This window comes from Anomalospiza imberbis, chromosome 12 (assembly GCF_031753505.1).
Source record: "Anomalospiza imberbis isolate Cuckoo-Finch-1a 21T00152 chromosome 12, ASM3175350v1, whole genome shotgun sequence".
NCBI classification, from domain to species: domain Eukaryota; kingdom Metazoa; phylum Chordata; class Aves; order Passeriformes; family Viduidae; genus Anomalospiza; species Anomalospiza imberbis.
Window position 1 is genome coordinate 10,302,973 of NC_089692.1, and position 20,998 is coordinate 10,323,970.

The 20,998-nt window shown below is 34.3% G+C and overlaps 1 protein-coding gene and 1 long non-coding RNA gene across 10 annotated transcripts in view; both read right to left on the reverse strand.

The window, feature by feature from the left end:
- Nucleotides 1–2,460: 2,460 nt before the first annotated feature.
- The window catches only part of RPGRIP1L (RPGRIP1 like), a 33,416-nt gene continuing 14,878 nt past the window's right edge, over nt 2,461–20,998 (reverse strand). For 5 of the 9 annotated variants that reach the window (XR_011003377.1, XR_011003378.1, XM_068202726.1 and 2 more), the window contains 2 exons: nt 6,836–6,953; nt 2,461–3,472 (listed from right to left, as the gene is read on the reverse strand). Coding sequence is in view for 6 of the 9 variants with exons in the window: in XM_068202726.1 (XP_068058827.1) it covers nt 6,850–6,953 (104 nt within the window). In the remaining 3 variants the exon portion in view is untranslated. The other 4 variants (XR_011003376.1, XM_068202729.1, XM_068202728.1 and 1 more) reach the window with 4 other exon arrangements.
- On the reverse strand, nt 10,261–20,077 carry LOC137481187 (uncharacterized). The gene is made up of 3 exons (XR_011003384.1): nt 19,940–20,077; nt 12,337–12,415; nt 10,261–11,422 (listed from the first exon to the last, which is right to left on the reverse strand). It is a non-coding gene; the product is annotated as an uncharacterized lncRNA (long non-coding RNA).

The following is a 20,998-nucleotide window of genomic DNA, read 5'->3' on the forward strand; positions in this document are numbered from 1 at the left end:
GTCTGTAATTAAAACATGTAATACTTCTCTGGCTCTGAAATATGAAATATGGCTTGTAGTACAATTTTAAACCTGTATTTTAATTATTTCTCAGTTCCAACACAAAACAACCAAATCAAATTTAGCAGCTGATATTTAGTCTTGATATGTTTGGAGACTGCTTGAAATATGATAATGTCTCACTATGCCTTGAAATAATAAAAAGCATTTTAAAACAATATTACTATTAACTTTAATACAGATATATGAAACTAATAATAAATTTTGTCATGTTATATCTACTCTTATATAATGAGATAAGCTTTGACTTACTCTACAGCAAGATTGACTGACTTCACAGAGCTGTTACCTTCATGATGTATTTACTCTTATAACTTCTGTTCCTAGGTTAAGGTTATAAAAGGTTAAAAGCAACATTTAAAACAGATAGTTTATTTGAGCTAAAAAAATTTCCATCTTGATCAACATTCCTGGGAACCTGGAGAACAGCAGTTATCACACCAGAAGATATCATCATAAAGCTATAAGCTGTAACAATAAATGGGAGAAGATAGAATAACAAAACTGATCATTTGACACTGTCATTTCATCTTGTGCAGAACCACTGTGGTGACCAAGTTACACCATAGTAAAAATTCATCTATTCCACAAACATGAATGTTATTGAGTAACATTTTAAAGCATGGTAGTACCCAGCTTTATTATGGCTCCTTTGTACCTTAGCCTAGAGATTACATAGATGCATGTTTTATTCAAGCTATTCATTGCTAAAATCTAGACAAAATAGTACTAGGTTACATCTTCCACTTTCCCTGCACAATGTAGCGTTTAGAATTAAGATTTAAGAGCCTTTTGGAAATACAGACTACTTAAGAACAAAACTTTCTGGTATGATCATATGTTTATGTTGCATAAGATAATACAATCCATCTGTTGGGAAAATCCTTGCTGAATATTATATCTGTTTTAGCAATAAACATGAATAGAAATCAGGATTATTTTCTTAAAATCTGAAACTGAGTAACAGTGAGCCCTATGAAGAAATATGTCTAGGAACCTGAGGCAAATTATACATGTTAATGTTGGAGTCACTGAGAGCAGTTAACACAATGTAACCAAATGTCAACTGGAATATTTTTCAGTAACTTACTGAAGAGATCTGTGTTTAATGAATATATGAACTCTTGGTTTCTAAGTTTCCAACTTCAGATGGCGAAGATTAAGTGTTAAGGGTGTTACTGTAAATGTTTAAGTGAGATGAACATCACTGATTTTCTAATTTTACCACATGGTTTATTTCAGAAGAAAACAAGCACCAGTTAACATAGTTCTCCTGCAAGTCAGTAAACAGTCACACACAAAAACTCAATACAATTCACTTCTTTGTTTATGTGCAGGATATTTAGTTTGGTTTGCAAAGTATTAGAAGAATAATAAGAACCTCCTGACAGAATACCACAACTAAATTTCTAAAAAGCCACTCAGTTAATCTCAGTGTTGAATCTGGCTGTTTCAAATTATTGTAATGTATAATAACAGTCTTATTGACAATGTGGATGCACAGAGCCAAAAAAAGCTAGAAATAGTGGCCAAAATGATGAACTAAGTGCCAGCCCAAATGACAACAAACATATGGCCATTAACTGAAGAATGGAGGGGTTTAGGAATGCAGCTGTCTGTGGTCTCCTAAAGTTCCAGAGGAATGAAACGCTGTGAGGATTGGCAAAGTCTGGATGAGAAGCCCTACTGAAGATGGTAAGTCCTAAAATGGAGTCAACCAGCAGACCATGCTGGAATTCAGAGATTTCTGTGGTCAGAATATATTCATTCCATTGGCCTCATAATGTACATCAACAAATTAATATTGTATGGATGTCATTTCAAAGCCTACTGAAGACGAAGAGCCATTACTGAAGCCATTATAGCACAGATGGTTCAAACTATATGCAGATATTCATACTTGCATTTCTGCATTATAGCAGGGGTTTTTTTCTGTTGAACTGTAATGAATTGTCTCATAATCTATTCCATCTTCTTGCCATTAGCAGGCTTTGAATGTTCACAAATAGGAGCAAAGAACTCATTTTCCAGAGCTTTAATCACACAAAGAGGGAATGCCTAATTCTCTAAATGAAATGGTCTGTGATCACTGAAGCAGAGATTTAATATATCACGGCAAATTAGGTAGATTTTAATAAATTACTTATCTCTCTGAATACTTTACATATGCTTATGAAGAAACATAGCCTGTTTGCAAACAGTGGAAATCTACAGTCTATAAAATCCTTTGAAGAAAATGACAAATAAAAAAGTAAATTAAAAAATGAAATGTATTATATCCTCGTTCACAAGAGACAATCCTTTTGCAGCATTGATTCACAGCTCCATTAAAAATATCAATTAAATCCTTCACTGAGATTGGTTAAAAGCTGTAAAATTAACTTTCCACACTAGACAGTATTTATTCAGATACAACAGTTTATTGTATGTTTGATGTAAGTTCTAAAAGTGACAAAACCCAAATGAAAACAGTTGCACATCCCTAAAGCCCAAAGTAGGTGAAGCAAAATCTGATACTCTATGGCTTCTTTTTCTGCTTTGACAGATATTGGCTGCAAGTAAATCATCTACTGTACAGAAAATGATTGCACCTGCCCTCCTCCTACTTCAAATTATGGTAACCATAAACAGCTGATTATAATGTTAGTAGAAGGGTAAAAGTTATTTAAAAAAAGGGTGCAGTAATTTAATAAATCCTGCAACTAGCCTAATTTTTTACATTTAATTGATAGGAACTGCATGCATCAAAGAAAACACATACTGAGATTTAATGTGCATAAAATGGATATTAGCATTTTAAAGAGGCAGATTAACACATTAATCCAAGTAATTTTCATATATTGCTTTTAATAAAATCTTCACAGTATAAAATTCTTAATGAGGCTAATCACAGGCATTCCATTTAACGGGGTGATTAGGGATAACATAAAAGTATTTTTAATCAGTTTTCTAAGGCTTATGGTTTTTTTATTAAAAATTAAAATTTTGACTTGCATTTTTATTACTGCTTTATGTAGGAAAAAATCTTAAAAATGCAAATAAAGCACGTCATTCAATCATGTAGCTATTAATTATTTACAAGACGTTGTCCATTGTGGAGATATTCTTAGCCTTAGGGGGGAAATATAAAAACAAACAGACTGAAAAGTATACAAAACTTTACAACTACAAATCAAGCGTCCTTTTCATATAAATTATACATTAAATATACTGCAGGAATTACAAAGATCTCATCTTTGATGCACTATCAAGCATGTATTTACACTGGGAGAAGGCTCTTCTGTAGGCAAACTTCCTTTCATGCCTCGTAGTCATCTTTGCATTCCCCTCTCGACTGAGGGCAGCGCATGGAGGGCTTCCACTGCTCCTTTGAGCTTTCCAATTACTGCACTGTCATCCTGTGAATCAAAAACTAGAAAGGAAACATTACAAAACAGCATTAGCAATTTCATTTAAGGTTTCACTTTTGTTCTGATAATCTTCCTTAGCATTTGGACAGATTAAAAGGCTCCTAGTATATGTTAAAAAAAAAAAAAAAGAGAGGTAAATAAATAATAAAGAAAGCTTACTTTTCAGGTACTCAGCCTGCTGGAAACTGAGCACTCCAAGAACTAGCATGTACATCAATGAAAGTATCAGAGCTGGAATTAACTCTGAAATAAAGAAAACTATTTGTATAATAGCTGCGTACATAAATTAGTAATTTTTCATAATGTATAAATAAAGGTGTTCCAAGCTCTATTGAAAACATATATGCATAGTCAGAAATTATTTTAAGTAAAAAATATATCAATTAATGCATTTTTTTGTACTGTGTGTATGATGGGTCCAAGTTAGCCTGGACAATTATTAGTATTTAAATAGCAACTTGTTCTTTACAGTTTGTTCAATGCAAAATTATTTAAATTCCAAGCTACTGTAAAATAGCGAAGTATGAACAAAGATGATAATTCTCCTAGACTAAACTAACTACTTTCATCTTTGTGTATGTGGGTTTTAAAGTAGTATTTAAAATTTCTATGTTACAGAAATTAGCTGACATGATTTAAAATTGCACTCTTTCACAATATCTAAGTAAGCCCAGAGGGCCAGAATCTCTGCTGCTGTGATTAAAACATGCTGCTAAGTCAAAAAAGAGGCTCTTTCACAGTCCTGCACAAAAAGCAATGAGACTGCCTAACATGACTCTAGAAGGAATTTGAATAAAAACAAATAATCTTGACAGCATATCTTTTCAAAGCAAATTACACAGCTGACAAATAGCAAGGTTATGTATTTACTCTAATAATTAGAATAAGTACTCTGGGACATGCAATGATGCTCCATGTTGCAACTTCTAGGCTGATGGGATAGCTCAAAAGAGCTTTAGAGAAGGGAAAACACAGGATAAACCTTCCATCACTTACCCTGTATTATAGGACAGATTGGATGCTATTCTTAGAGATCCAAAGCATTTTGCATATTCCTGAACAAATCACTCAGTGAACTGTCAACTTCAGAGCAGACTTCAGAGAACAGTATTGATTTTACTGTAAGAACAGCAGGATAACTATAATTAATGATATCAGAACATTAACACTATTTTATCAGTTTTCATAATGTCATATTATCTCTGAGACTTATTGTTAGATGTCTTGACTATACAGTCCCTTTTTTGTCCATCCTCTTGCTTAGTCATGCCCTTAGCTGCTTCAAATGTCATGGAGGCCACTTCCACACCAGCCGCAATGAAAGGAACAAGATATGCAAAAGATCCATGCTTGCAGTCCTCAAATACAGTGAATGAAGCTCAAGGTATCTGAGAATGACTACATCTTCATGTGGTAGTGTCCTATGAATTTTTCTGTGTCCAGGTTTATTCCTTTTTCCTCAAACCAATATCCATCTCAGAGAAAATGTACGTATTACTCAGGAATTCTATTTATCATGCCATTACATTTAACTGATGTCCAGATCTTGACAACAGATCCTTTTCCAATAAATTTGTCCAAGAAAATAACATGCTCTTCTGCCATGATCTGACATATATTAATACGAAGTTCATTTCAATTCTCTGAAATTTCTAAATTTTCAGAAAATATGGAGTGTTACATGTTATGGATTCAACAGAAAAACATAACTGCATAGCATCTGCAGGGAAGGGCAGAAGTGTGGATAAGAAAAAGTATAAGAGTCTTTTCAGCTATTACTATCACTTCAATACATATAATGCATATTCAGTAAAACTTAGTTTAAATGCCTTATGATTAGGGGAAGAAATGCTACTCAATATTGAAGTAGCTGTCATTGCATAATAATGATTAGCTTTTGACAGAACAATAACTAGTAATAAAAACCAGTCCTTCCTGTAATATTAATTCATTCTGATGATTAGGATTTTTAAGAGTTTTCTGAGATGGTAAAAAATTATATCACTAATAAATCTTATCAAATAGTAATTATGACAATGGGAATTATGGACTTAAAATGCAGAACAAAAACAATCTGCCAGGGAGAGACTACAAAATACCTTTATAGAGGAGATGTGCTTTTGTACAACTTCTTGGAGAAAAATAATCAGTGCAGCAAAGCTTAAGTGTTCAGCCACATTAAGAAGTGCATCAAATCCGTGTATTATTTTTCCAGGGTGTGGAGATGTGATTCTTTGCATTTTCCTTATTGTGTTCCTGGAACTTTGAGTATTTATACTCTTCTTTGAGTATTTTAGCTACTGCATGGATGCAAATCATGCATGATAAAGGAAATGGTAAGAAAGCTTATTTCTTTCCCTCAGTACTTAGCTCCCCATAGCTCAAGGTATGGTATTTACCCCCGACAGCAGCACAGTCACACTGGCCTGGCATTCCAGTAGGGCTAACTGGAATTCCTGCTCTGCAAAGGGTACCTTGTGTACACTGTGTCCAGGCTTGGAGCTGCTGCATGCTCCCACAGAGGGACTGCTTTATCACAAAGATACTCTCAGCTCCTTCCCTGAGCTTCACCACAACAGGAAAGAGGACTGAAATAAAGGGGGAGGGGGAAAATGCACCATTGGTAACCATGACCCTGCTACCACAGGCAACAGGAAACTCTAAGCAAGGAGAATATTTTCTTTCCCTGACTGTGAGAGGACTGAGTAACCTTCTCCAGTCTTCCTATGAGCAGTACAAAATCACTCTCCAACAGCCCAGGAAAGGAAAGATTCCACAGCTCCTGCTCAGCTCACCTTGCTTTGGGAAGTCACAGTGAAGGGGTGGTCACAGGCTTTTCCAGAGAGGTGCTCAGGCTGAACTGACCCCTAACCAACCCCCAGTATTACACTCACACTGTCTCAGGTACAGTTTGGTAAGGAGGACACAAAAGCTGGCACTACTCTGGGGGTTACACTGTAACTTTAAATAAGATACAGACATCAGCAATACAGTTACTGATATAAAGTTTAATAAATATATATATAGATATATATTTATAGTCCTATTAAAATGAAGTATGTTGTACAAAATAGAGAATTGCAGGAAGCAGACATGTCCTTAAAGTTCTTAGGTTTTATAAACTAATTACTATGAGCTGGGGATGATGTTTGGTTTTGGTTTTTTTAAACACATTTTAAGGAATGACAGTAATAGTTTCTGCAGATCTTTGGAAAGAAATGTGGAAGCCTTCAGTTAATATGAAAGAATTTCTTCTTGACACTATGTCAAACAATTTCACAGCAAATCTTGCAGACAAAAGTAGAAATTCAACAAATAATTTTTAAGCTACAAAAGTTTACAAGAAAGTGGTCTCTAAAACTCACCACCAATGTCTTGTTCAATGGTATTTCTGTGCTTCTGGAATATCTTTTTCAAACAGATTCAGCAATATCAGTATCTTCACATTCAAGTTCTGCTCATCTTCTGGGGTATCACTGAGCACTGTAAATTTTAATGTGAACACAAAAAAAAACTGCATTCAAAAAGGAATAAAAATCAACTTAAAAATGGAAAAAAGGCAAAACTGAATTCTGTTTTTTATTCTTCTGCTACATAAACAAGAACTCTTTATCAATTAAATTCAACATTCTTCCATGACAAGAATAGTCCAGGACCCTCTCTTTTAAATCTTCCCTTCTTCTTTATTATTATTTAGCTATACTAGAAGGACAGAGAAGTTTTAGCCATACATCCACAGGCTTACAGAGATGTTTCATTTTTGTTCCCTCTCCCACCACCCCATGGTACAATTCTTGTTTATTTGGCTATACAAACAACTACACAAAATACATGCTTTTCTTCTGTGAACTTAAATTACACCCACTGCCTCCAAGTATGGCTTTCCCTTCGAACATATAATTCCAGTATTATGTTGGAGCTGGCTTCAGTTAGTGGCTTGTGCTGGGGCCAAACACCGAGACTGACAAAATGACAGGAATTTAGAGCTAGCATTCAGTATGTCTTGGCAACACTGGTCAAACTGTGAATGTTTGTGAGCTTTACAACCTAAAAATGTTACAATAGGCATAATTTCAAATGGGTTAGTATCAAGTTATGTTACATCCAAGGCTGCAGGAAAGGGTATCTTACACAAAATATGAATACATGAATAAAGCTATGGATAGTGTTACTCTCCTGTATTTCTCTCTGGGATCCCAGACTTTCTCTCTAGCTGATTTCCACATTTCTTTTCTGTAATACCAGGTGTAAGTACGAACTTCCTTGCAGGAATTCCAAATCTACTGAATAGGAAGAAATTTTAACATCCTGTTAAAAAGCACCATGTGAGAAGGTAATTGCTAGGCAGTGCAGGAAAGAAGAGAGAACTAAATGAAACTTGTGTGTCAAAAGAAAAGTGAAAAAACAGTAAGTGATTTAAGCCTAAAGCATGTTTTATTATGAAAGCCTGAATGATTATTTATTTTTGTTTTTAGAACAATACTTAAAGGCATTATCACCAGCAGGTAATTTAGAGCAACTGGACAGAAGCACTTACATAGGCAAATTGATCCTTTTTTTTTGTATTCCAGAGATCAGAGTTTTTAAGAAGCAAGTAGAAAACTTTGGGCAGGAATTCAGTATATTAATGTGAAGCTTACACTCTACACATGCTCTGTTCTGTAACATGGAGGCATAGATTCTCTTACTTTGGGGAACAATGAGTTCATATAGTCTGTTCCTTGGAATAACAATCATTTCCCACCAAGAGATGATGCACCTGTCAGGATCAGCCTGGAAACCTCTTGCATAAAGCTGTTCACTCTTGTTATCACAGCAGGGTGACTGTTAGAAGAATGGATTCCTCCATTCTTCACATATGTCTCTCCTGACACTTGTCAGAAGAGCACAGACTCTACCTCCAGGTCCCAGCACTTCAGCTACAGTCTGGCATGAGGAATCAGGGAAGGTTCACTACATGACTGAAATTTCTACACTCTTAAAATGCTGAAAGGCAGCAGTGGAAGAAAAAAAAAACTAACTGTGACACAGTTATAAAAAGTTAAATGGATGCCAGAAATGTGTCCTGTTAATTTGGGTTCAGATGCTGAAATAATAATTCTGTATCCTGTTTTTATTCCAAAGTTTTACAAATATTAGCAAGTATATCTTCCTAAAATTAATAAAGAATTTGAATCCCCATTATACCGAAGAAGAAACAAAACAAAAAGGCTACCCATGTCACACAATACAGGTATAAGAAAAGCAAATATTCTGACAAAATCTCCATATTAATGACAGACAATGACTGTCTGAAAACATAAAGAAAATATGCTTGTCAAAAGAAAAGAACCATCTTTGTGGTTTGCAACAATTAGTAACCTAAAAAGGATTTCAGTCTTCCTAGTCTCCTACGACCTCATGCTTATGTATTTTATATTTTATAGAATTCTATTTAACAGCATATTTATTTTTTTTGATACTGATTATTTTTGCATTTTCTGCAACTAAAGCCATTAATTCAAATGTGGAACCAAAATCAACACTTCTGATAAACTTCTAAAATGATTCCATATTAATAAATGAAATTGAAAGGAGAGAACAATCATTATTTTGAAATCTTATATGCATGAACAATGAATCCCACTCCAAATAAATTTTAGACTGGATATTAAGAAAAAATTATTCACTGAAAGAGTTGTCAAGCCCTGAACAGGCTGCTCAGGGAACTGGTGGAGTCACTATCCCTGGAGATATTTTAAAGTGCATTGCTGGGTTAACAGTTGAACTCGATGACCTGAAAGTTCTTCTCCAACCTAAACAGGACTCTAAAAATATGTATTTTCCATATAAATTCCATGCCAACTAACATTTATTTGTAAGCATAAACTAAAAGGGTATAAAGCTGCAAAATGCATTATTTTCAGGGTCAAACTGGTTCAGTTTCAACTACAGCATTAGCCTATAGTTGCAAATTTGGCTTAGCAATAATTTTATATATTATAATAGTAAATCTTTTTCAAGAGCTATTCATTAAAATGATTCTTCTTTTAGAAGACAAAAAAGTCCATGTGATTTATCCATTTATGTTCTAATATGGATCCAATCATTGTGAGTATCATGTCCAGCAACATTAATTGTGACAGGAAAAAAATAAATTAATACACTACTTAATAGACATAATACACTGCCTATGCTGCTATAATTTGGCCTAGCACAAACACCAATAAAGTGTCAGGCTAAACCATCTGCAGGCAATTTTCAATGATATTTATATCCTTGATAATTTGGTTTCCTGAGCTTTAAAGCATTAGTTTAGTTCAGTTCCTGTTTCAGCTGAAAAAGCTCTGATACTGGTTTGTAAGGCTTGTGATAGAAAACACGTGTTGAAGATATAACTAGGCCAGGTTTAAAATGCACAGAGTTGGAAAGTTTTGGTATATGGCACAATCTTTCCATACATTTTCTTTCTTGGTGGTCCTCTTGCTAGGATCAAGTGGGGAACTGGACTACTGATGAGCTTCCTATTTAGTCAACGCAGAACTGAAATTTCACCACGGGCCAAACCAGACAGCTCAGAGACTGCAGAAAACAACCCACCTACAAACACACTGGACACTACCATGGCAGCAACATGTAGAAGATGAATGCTTCTGTTCAGAGAAAAAGCTCACTGCTGTAATCTTACCTTACTTTCACCTTAGGCTTGTAAAACAATTATTAAAAATATCCAAGTGTTTAGAGAAGAAATCGCAGCACACCAACTAGCTATTTCCCTTTGCTTAATTTATCACTTAGGGGAAAAAAAAAGAAATAAAAAGAGTATTTTAGTATTTTATCCTCAGTATTGTCAAATTTTAGTAGAACATTATCCACTTTCCTATTCTATATGGTAGAATTAGTCATCTGCTTTCTTATTAAGTGAAGTATTTTTCAGGGTATTTTTTAAATCTCCAAAACTAAGAATTGTTTTGCTATGATATTTCCATCCCAACAAGTCATCACTTCATGTTGTTCCCTGCTCCATTCCAGTAAAACCTGTTTTCTGGCCAAGACAAGAAACTCAGATCTAGAAATGAAATGAAGAGAGATCACTCCTCCTTACTGTGGAGTGAATCAGTGATTTGTGAATAAATACATATTTAAAAGATTTACAAGTAACTCCAACACACCAAATACAATCAGCAGGTTTCCTATTCTTCCACAAATCAAATGAATCTTTAAATTAGTGATTATTCCATTTTAATGGTTGACCTTCAAGAGAAAATGTAATCAAAAAATGTCATTCATTCTGTATAAGTAATGTACATACCATCACAATAAAAAAAATTGAATGAGAACAAATTTATTATTATTATGAAATTGGACAAGAATAATTTATATTTTTTCTCATATGTATTCACATAATAGCTGCCTATCTATCTACCTATTTATTTCTGGAAATTCTAGGGCTAAGGAACACATGCTGCAGCTCTTAGATTCTTAGTAGTATTCTGAATTCAGAAAGCAACAAATGTACTACACTACACTGGGCAGATATGTTCCATTAGTGATAGAATATTGGTAATAGATTCTCCCTTTTGCAGAACAAATTTGTTAAAAACAAACCAACCAACCAACCAAAGTCCCAAACCAAACCCCAACCCACAGCACTAAACCAGCATTATGTGAGGTTGCAGTACTCCATGCCACATGAACTTACACTAGAAAGAAATAAGAGCAACTGTCCCATCAGAATGCAGCTATCATTCCTAGGTGAAACAAATTTTTTTCTAGTTAGTTAGTTAGGTATTAACTCCTTAGTCCAACCTCCTCAAAAGAGACAAACCACGAGGTGAACCACAAGCATTATTTACTAAGACCTATAACAGAGTTTTCCAGCACTAATGTGTACCTGCCAATGTGCAGATCTGGCTTTAGAGCAGACCTGAGCCCTCTTTCTGCACAATTATCTGCCTTAACCACATTTATCACTGCAAAGCAAATCAGAATTACTATTAGTATCAAATGCTTTTAGAAGAGCATGAGGAAAACAACAAAGAAAAATAAACATTTCTTTCTTTTTTTCTAAGGAAAAGCAACAATGCTAGAATCAAATTTGAAAGGTCATGTGATCTAATGGTGTGTCACTGGCAGGTTTATGTGCACACTGTCAAAAAAGATACAAGCAGCATCTAAGCATGCCACATAGCTGTCACTTTCTGTTAATGGCAATAGCACTCATGATTTTAAAAGCCAGTGGTCTTTATTGCTTTGTATTTGAAGTGATTTACTGCATTTTCTTCCACTGAGGAAGCCAGTGATAATGATAATGTATGGCAGAGTGCTTGTCCTTTTTGACAGCCTCAGTAATTTAATCCTCCTTTCCTGCCACAATATTTCAATAAGAGAAACCTCTAGACCAATGGACTGGAGAAAATCCACAGCCTGGGGAGTGTGAGTGAGTGCTCTGAAAGCTTTTCATTGTTTTAATTTAAAATACAAACACAAGGATCAGCTTTTAATTTTTGTACTATTAATATGACCTAGAGTGAAAGTTAGCCTTGGTTTGGAAAACATACTAGAAGAATGAGAAGCAGGGTTTTAAGAAATTCTTTAAGAAGTTTTTGGGCATCCTATTATTAGTAGCTGCTTGCCTGCAAGTGGTATCAGTCTGTAAATATCAGCAAACTACTGTGAAACATTATAGAGACTAAAAAGGTGTTACAGGAATTTTTAAAAAATTAAGAAATGAAACTGAAAAGGTTTTGCTAGGACAGAACTAGATTGAATATAGGCCCCTAAGAATCAAACATAGCTCTTCAAAAGAGTTTTCATCTATTTTTGAGGGGAGAAGACGGAGCTAGAAATTAGTCTGTCATTAAACTCCAACATTTTTAATATCCACTTTTTTTCTACTTACTCTGCCACTGTAGTCACGACAATTCTTTTTGACTCTCCACCTCACAGTAAGGTTTCCTCTTCCCCTGTGCAGACAGAAATCTTTAGTGTATCTCATACTGTCTTTTGCTACCCAAAATAAACTTATTTGTATAAACAGAAAGTATCAACTCTGCTACGGAGTGAGAGTATTGGAATACAGCAATATGAGGACATAAGAAGGCCTAAATTCCTTGAAGAGGGATTTGTTGAAGGACACATCTCTCTTAGTCCTAGGAACCCATTTCCCAGAGCTATTGATTTTTCAGTTTTCCCCAAAGCAGCTCCCAGCTCGTCCATGGGCAGTGGAAGTGCTGTTAGGAAGGGGTTACTAGCACAAACAGCCACTCCAGTGGCTGAGTTACTAAGACATTCAATCAAAGAAATCTGCAATTTGCCACCTTTTTCTCTACTAACAGAAAGCAAAGCACTGGCATTCTGCCTTTGAATCATTGGCTTCCACTCTCAATTTTTTACTTTCTTAGGTTATAAGAAGCTGTTATTGTCATCTGCAGTTCTTTTGGACATGTGGATGGCTTTCCACATGTGCTGCTCTCATGGCCAAGTGCTCCTAAGGCCACCACAGGAAGTGATGGGGAGGCAGCAGGGAGACAGATGGACAGCCAGAGAACTTCAAAGGAAATGCCACATCAACAGATCCTTCCCTTTCCCATAAGCATCCCAAAAGGAATTTCCTAAGTTTACTAATACTGTACCTAAAACAATTTTAAATGCAAATTATTAACAAACCTGAAGAGTTCAAATTCATTTCACTCAATGGAAAAATTCAAACTAGTAAGTAATACATTCAGCGCAACTTCATTCAAGTCTGGGGAAAATGATTAACCAGACTGAAGATATATTTTTAGATCCTGATGAATAACATGTTTTCATAGCACCCCTTAGTACTGCCTGAACTTAGCAGAATTAACACTGCTGCAAGGCATGGAACATCTCAATTTTCTTTCTATCCAATTAATTGCAAAAATAATTCAAAATTAACTTGTGACAGTTTGCCTCTAAAATTGTAATTTAAAAGTTAGTCCTAAAAACGTACTAAAAGCTGAAGATTACAATGCCCTTGGAACCTTGTTAGAAATCTCTGCAGTTCAAAATATTGCTGTTCTGCTATAACTCAGTTTTTTCATAGGTCACATTCTAACACAACTGAACAACTACGTGATGAAGCAGATTTTCATCAAGTGAAGAAAAAAATGCTCCAGCAACTTGAGATTATTGTAGAAAAGGAATAAACACACAGAATTATAACAATGTTTCCTGATGCAAAGCCTTAACATTTGAGGAATCCACTTTTAGAATAGGGATCTTCAGAAGTTTATTTTTAATAAAAAGTACATCCCATCTTTCCCACAGCTCTCCTACTTCCACTTGTACTACAAGTTGTTCAAATAGTCACATGTTCACCTAAGAGTGAAAAGTTTTTGAGAAAAGAAAGCTTCCCAATTAAATTTCATATAAAACCTTTGCCAGGTTTCATAAGTGTTTCGTCTATTTCTGCTGTCTGTTCTCTAGAACCACTGTATAACTTGGCAAGTTTCACTGTTCTTTGAATGTATGGGCCTGTAGTGTTTGGAAGCATTCTTGGATATTCTCATAACTCCTTTCAGTGGTACCAAACACAACAGCTGCTCTCAGTCACTATGGTCATCAGGAGGTACCACACAATGTCATGGGCAACCAAGAGGTTTGCACCATGATCCTAAAATGTCTAAATGTCCTGTCTAAACTTCCCCATCCAAGTTTCCATTCCAAGATTCTGGAAGAAAGAAAATGATCTTCTAACCATTCTCAGTGAAAAAGTTATAGTTGAAAAAAGCCAATTAATGCCAAGTTACATGCTTGAACCACCTGTGAAAATGGAAACTCATGGGATCTTGTATGTCCAGATTTCTGGAACTCTACTATATTGTTTTTCAACAAGCTTCTGTTTATTTTCTCTATCTCACATGCCAAACAATGACATTGAAGAATGTGCATAAGGTATGGGAAAAACGTCAAATGTTTTTAAAGCAATGAATCTCATGAAGCCTTCTCTAACAGTTAAGATGTTTTTAAAACAGTCAATCTGTTCCAGTTATAGATAATATAAAATGCTTTATTTATTATAAGAATTAGTGATTTTTTAGATTACTTATGGACTTACTCCAATTTTCTCCATGCAAAAGTCTAAAAGACTATTAGTTTCCTTCTAAGCTCAAAATAAATTTCTTTCTACCCATGAAAATCTCATTTTTATTAAAGAAAATATTCAATTAACCTCAAATATTCAGCATACTCAAATCTAATTAGACATGAATAAGAGATGCAGCAAAGCTATAGTAAACACACATGCAGATTTCATTACTATTATCTTACTGGCTTCTCAACTGGTATTATCAAAAAGCAGACTCATTAGGTTTTTTCCCCCTATATGCAAAGCTAATCTTGAGTAGAAATTAGACACCCAATTATCTAGGCAAACCTCTACAAATAACAACCACATTAGTGTAATGCTGCAGAACACAGTCCTGAAGCAATTAAGACCAAAACCCACCTTTTAATATTGATTTGTTGGGATATTTTGAAGTTGAAACATTTTTATAATCCATACTGAAAGTAAATAGAAAAATCAAAGTTGCACAGTCATGTTATGATTAACAGAAATAATAAAATACATCACTTCTACATTGGAAACCCTTATGAATTACAGTCTCTCCAAAGCATGATGCTATTTTCAAATATCACAGCTTGAAATGTATTGAAGTTTCATAATTACCTTAAAACTCTGAAATTTTATTTTTTATTCATCGTATCTTTCCTGCATTTTTAGGTAAACTTTGCAGAATAAATACCTAAAAAACAGTTATGCTTAGACCATAACTAGTATACCCAGGAATCAGAATATTGTGCAAGACTTTTATAACTTCTGAATGTTTGTTATATTCAAAGCAATGAGAATTCAAAAAGCAAGAGAAATGAAAAGCCTTAAGAAGCTTTTATTGGGTTATGGTATTATTTCAACAGGTTTTGAAAAAGATATTCCATTTATGTCTGCCTAACAAGAACATCTGGAGAATTGCCTACAGAAGCTAACAAGATGAAATTGTCCAGCTCATAAAAAGAGTTCTCCTTTATGCAATGTCTCATTTAGCACATGATGCCAGAAATCCTGTTTGTCTGAATGGAAGGAAGCCTCAGTGAATTCAGGATGTAGCAAAACTGTTTTCTTCGTGGATTTCTTTTTCTTTCCCAAAGCCTTTCAAAGATCAATGTCCTTGGAGTCACAATGGTGGATTGAGACTGACTGCTTTCAGATGTTAATTTATTAGAGTCTAGCATATGCGACATGCAGGATTCAGTATTCTGAAGTAAAGAGCAATTTATTAGTATTAAATACAGTTGAGTAATTTCCCATTACAAAAACTCTTATTAAAGGTAGTATTCACAAGCGATGATCAAGTCCATGACATATTTTCTCTAAATGTATTTCAGTTGTACATGGTTGGATAGAATGTTTTCCTTTTGCTGTATCATGTATCAATAGGAGAAAAATTTGTTCATCGTGCTCTTTTGGAAAAAAGAAATAGTTATGTAAAGCCTAATTTTAAAATGTATGCACTACCAGCATATTTAGCTATATTGCAGTTTCCATTTCTTACACAAGCCTACTTTTGTATCTTAGTTTATACTTAATAATTGCATCCTGATCTCAGTTCTTAAAAACCATCATTAGTATTTTCCAAAAGAGCTGGAAGAATGACAAATACAACAGTACAGAAATAAATGTATATATAATGGATAGGAAATAGGCTTTGTTGCAGGCATTTTCATAAGACAATGTTAGCAAAAGAACACACCTGCTCAGGGATAGGTGCCACTCGCCAGTTCTATATTTTCAGTCACTCCTCTGACCACCTGTTGGGTTTGGAAGTGACAGTGCAGTGTCTTCTGCAGGGAAATTGTTTCATCTGCATTCTACACTCAGATGCTTTATTGCTTCATCTGATGTAATTCATGACTTCGTAAAACCAAGTGATGCAATTTTAATCCAGATTTTTCAACTTCCTATTTAAACACAAAACACCAACCAAAACAATTATTTTGTATTTCTCAAGTTGTAAGCACAAACCAAACATACATGTGAACTGTTGGGTAGTTTGTAGAACTAACTCTGATGGACTGATTTGACACAGACACAGGAAGAATCTAAACCTCATGGTTGACATTTGACGCTTAAAATATTTTTGCAATAGTCACAGCCTACTGGAGAAGATTAAGTTAAGATTATCCTTAGGTACTAATGCTATCTGAACCACTAATTTCAGTTGCCATTATTTTTAGCTGCACAGCAAAGCGATCCTGTAACTGCTGGAAACAGTTTCAGTATTATTAGGTACCAATGTTTTTCAAAGGGAAGAGAATTGTTAGTGCCTACTGCAGACTATACCCCATTCAGTAAAAATCCACCAAGTCATGAAGTTGTTAGGCATATAAAGTACAATTGCATTTATATGGAATTCAAGTTAATATACTGAACTTGACTAGTTAAATCAAACATACCTTTAAGAGCTCATATTAGTAATATCACAAAATTAAACACAATTGTGCTTCATCAGACCTTTTCTTATTCTCTTTTAAGTAAAATTATATTTTTCCTTTCCTTGTAAAATTGTCTCACACTACTCAGCAAGGTCTATGGTATTGTGTACAGATACATTGTAATGAGGTTTATATATTTAACTGTGAATGTCAGACTCAACAGAAAGTCACAAGTACTTCCCTAAGTAATTTGAAGAAAGAAAAGCCACTCTGGTTTCCAAAGTGGAATATGTAGGTGAGCATTCAAAGACAACTTTCTTCAAAGAGCAAATACAACATGTTGGAGTACAGAAATGTCAAAAGAAATTCTTTTTACTTCTTTCATTTCTTTCAAGTTCATATCTTTATTAAAAATATTTCCCCTATGTGGAAATATTTTGACAATTTTTTATTTTAAACTTAAATCACTTGAAGTATTAATCAGATGCAGAACACTGGCTTTCTAGATTCAGTGTTCAAACTGCAAGTCAATACTCTAATTTATTATGGAGATAGCTTACATTTCCCCAAGCAAATTATATGATTAATCAAACTGAAAAGCAGGTGTATCCTATTGTAAAAATATCCATAATATAGAACAATTTCCATTGCTGTCAAGTCCTTTCAATATTTGATGAAGTAATTTTACCCCCTCCTTTCAAAAGACATTTCCTTTTATTATGTATCCTAAGACACTTTAACTAAAAACCCAAATCTGAATATTTCAATAAGGTTGTTTTATTATTCAGTAGATTCATGGAAATTTTACTAGGATGACAGAAAAAATTCCACACCATTCTGTCTCCACTAATACAGGTACATGGCTTCAGCTGGCAATATTACTGGGATTAGCATAGAATGATGAAATATTTAAAAGGAATTTTTTTTTCTAAAATCTAATAAATCAAATGACTGCCAAATGTCATTAAAGTGATGGTCTCTGACTTGAATATGCTTTTCATATTCAAATTTGAAAAGAAAGAGATGAAAGCCTGGAAAGGTTACTCAGTTTCAACTAATAACCTCAAGCACTCTACATTCACATGCATAAAAAATGAAATTGGCTCTATTGTCTAATTTTACTTCAGAAACAACTCTTTTCTCCTTGCACTGAACAGATGTATTAGCATCTGTATTTAAAGGGATATGCTGAGTGGTTTTGTTCACCCCAAAGTATTTAGCAGCAGTGTCAGACTAGTTTGTACACAGACAGTAGCTTATGAATCAAGTCCAAATACAATATCCTGCATTATAAAGTGTTCTTTTTACATATCTTAAAATTTGTTTGACATATTTAACACTTGTAATTGCATACAGTAGGCAAAGAATATTACACTTTTTCAAGGCTAGTGGGGTAAATTCAGGTATTCTGCTTGCTTTCTTAAACCGAAGCAAATGACTGAGCCGTACTATTAGAAAATTGTAAGAAAAAATAACAAATTATTTTGGAGCTTAACAGTCAAGACTATTTTGAGTCCCAGTTTTATTGATATTAGATGTGAATACAACATATACAAAGCAGAACATAAGCAGATTATAAAAGATATTTACAAATAAAAAATATAGAACTGCTTAAGAACAGCATTAGCTCACGTCATATTTCATCATTAATACAAAACCACTCACATTATGTAGCCATGCTGAAAATATATGTAGCATCCAATATATGATATGAATTCATTTTTAAACAACCATTTATATTTCTATGATGCAGAATGAAATATGTTATTTAAAAACCTATTCCTAAGGTGTTCTTTAAGCCCTTTCTCATTTATTAGGTATTGTTCAAGTCAACAATGGACACTTTTTCAAGTACTGTCCACAAATAATTCTATTTAATGGGAATAAAATTAGTCTTAACATTTAGTTTTTAAAACAAAATATAATACAACATTTCACCTAACACAGAGAATGGGCAGATACTGAAGAATATTAAACACTTTCAAAAATGTCTCACAGAAATTGGTTCAGTGCTTTCATTTCAGGTGAGGAAAACAAAACATGGGTAATATACTTAGTCTATGTCAAAATGGTTTCTCTACCATTTAATACTGACTCTTTGTAATTAATGCTACCCAAAGATTTGGAAGAATCACTCAAGTCCTTCAAAAAGATTTAGAATTAGGGTAAGTACCAAATGCATTGGACATTTCATCCAAATTTGAAATCTCAAATTTTCTCACCTTTCTGATTTCTGAGAATAAAACCCCTTGGTTTAATTCTGTAATTAGTCTTGACTGCCATCTTCAAGCAGCTGTATATTCTGTATTTTGATTTCCTTTTTGGTTACAATAAAAGGCTAACAATTTGATATGAAAAACAGAATTCCAACTTTCTCAAATGCTCAACAACAGTATCCCACAGAAGTGCTTTAAAAATAAGTTTGTGCTTTCTGAACAGAACAGCTGAGTTGAAAATACCATTCTTATAGGACCAATGTTCCTATTTTTTTCATCCAGTTTTAACTAATATACTGCCTTGAAAAACTCAAAATAAAGGGAACTTCTAAACTGTAAGATCAACTTGAATCCTGTATCTACCAATCCTCAAAAAAATGCAAGTTTTACTCCTTAGCGTTTTATATATTTATTTCCAGAGTCCACTTATTCACTTCTATTTCAAGCAAAGAGCATGTAAGATAAACTATAAGCTATTCTCCAATAATGACAAGTAATCATCCCTTTGCTATCAATATTTTAATCACTATGAATATTGATTAACAAATACATTACTGAATGAGAATCATCTTCCTCTATCAAGTGCAGAATTCCTGTGATCATCTTATTAACCATGTCAGAACAGAGCCAGAAAGAATGCTATTACAGGAACATCAATGTATTTCAAGTGGACAGAGACACAAACATTACTCATTAAGTAATTGTGATTAACAGGGCAACGCAGAATCATAGACACATAAAAATACATATTGCATAAAAATTATTCTAATGCTGTATGCGGTGACTTTTCATGTGAGGAATAACATCTGTTTTCACCTTTCCCCCACACTGGTGTAGACCTGAGAACTGGAAGAGGGATACAGAAACGCTCCCTGTTCCTTCTCCACATGGATGGGACTTTATTAAAGTGCATGCACCTTAGACTCTCCCTACGACCTGGGGCAGAATCTCTCCTTGTTGAATAGCTCTTGTGGAGCTGGATCCCTGCTGAAGAGGGAAAGGCACACAATCTTCTCCCAGCATCACTGTTTTGCCATGAGGCAGGAGAAGAATGTAATGGCCCAAGATCAGCACCACGACAAGGTTTGAGGTAACCCCTTCAGCTCTTGCTAGAATTAGCACACTGAGCAAAAAGATCTATCTGTGACAATGAAGAAAAACTCTGATTGCTGCCTTTCTATCTATGCAGAGTCCAGATTCATCATTTTTCAGACCAGCATAAATTCATATTTAAGATCTTCAAAGGCATTAATTACTTGCTACAGCTTGAGCCAATTCAATGATTAGGAACTGACTCTCTATGTAAATCTGTAATGTACCAGCCATGCACTCCTTTTCTTTCCAAAATGACAATTTCTAATTAGGTATAGAGCACCAAACATTTTAGAAAATAGAAGGTTCTTGAGGGAAGTGTGCTTTCCCACCAAAACCATGACAACTATAAATCTGATCATGAAGTCACATTTGTACTTTGCTCATAATAGAACTTTTGATCACTTGCAGAGTGCTTGCTTTCTCTTCAGCTTGCTTCACACCCTTTCTGAAGAAAAACCATAAAATTGTTCAATGTTTCTTCTCAAGTGGAATTGGTTTTAAAGATTTGGTTTTGCACCTTACTCGTGGCACTGCCTCAACTAACAGATTTTAAAGATAAACTGTTTCTAGGGATGAATAAATACAAAAATATAAATATATCTGAACCTGTTTGATTGGTGACATACAAACTTGCATAATTTTGAATTTTATTTTTTCTCCAAGAAGCTGGGAAAACTTCATAAGCAATATTATTACTGTCCTGAATGAAGGTACACCTACTCCTGCAGACTGTCTCAAAGAGAAAACTTCACTTTTTAAATGTTTAAGCACTCATCTTTT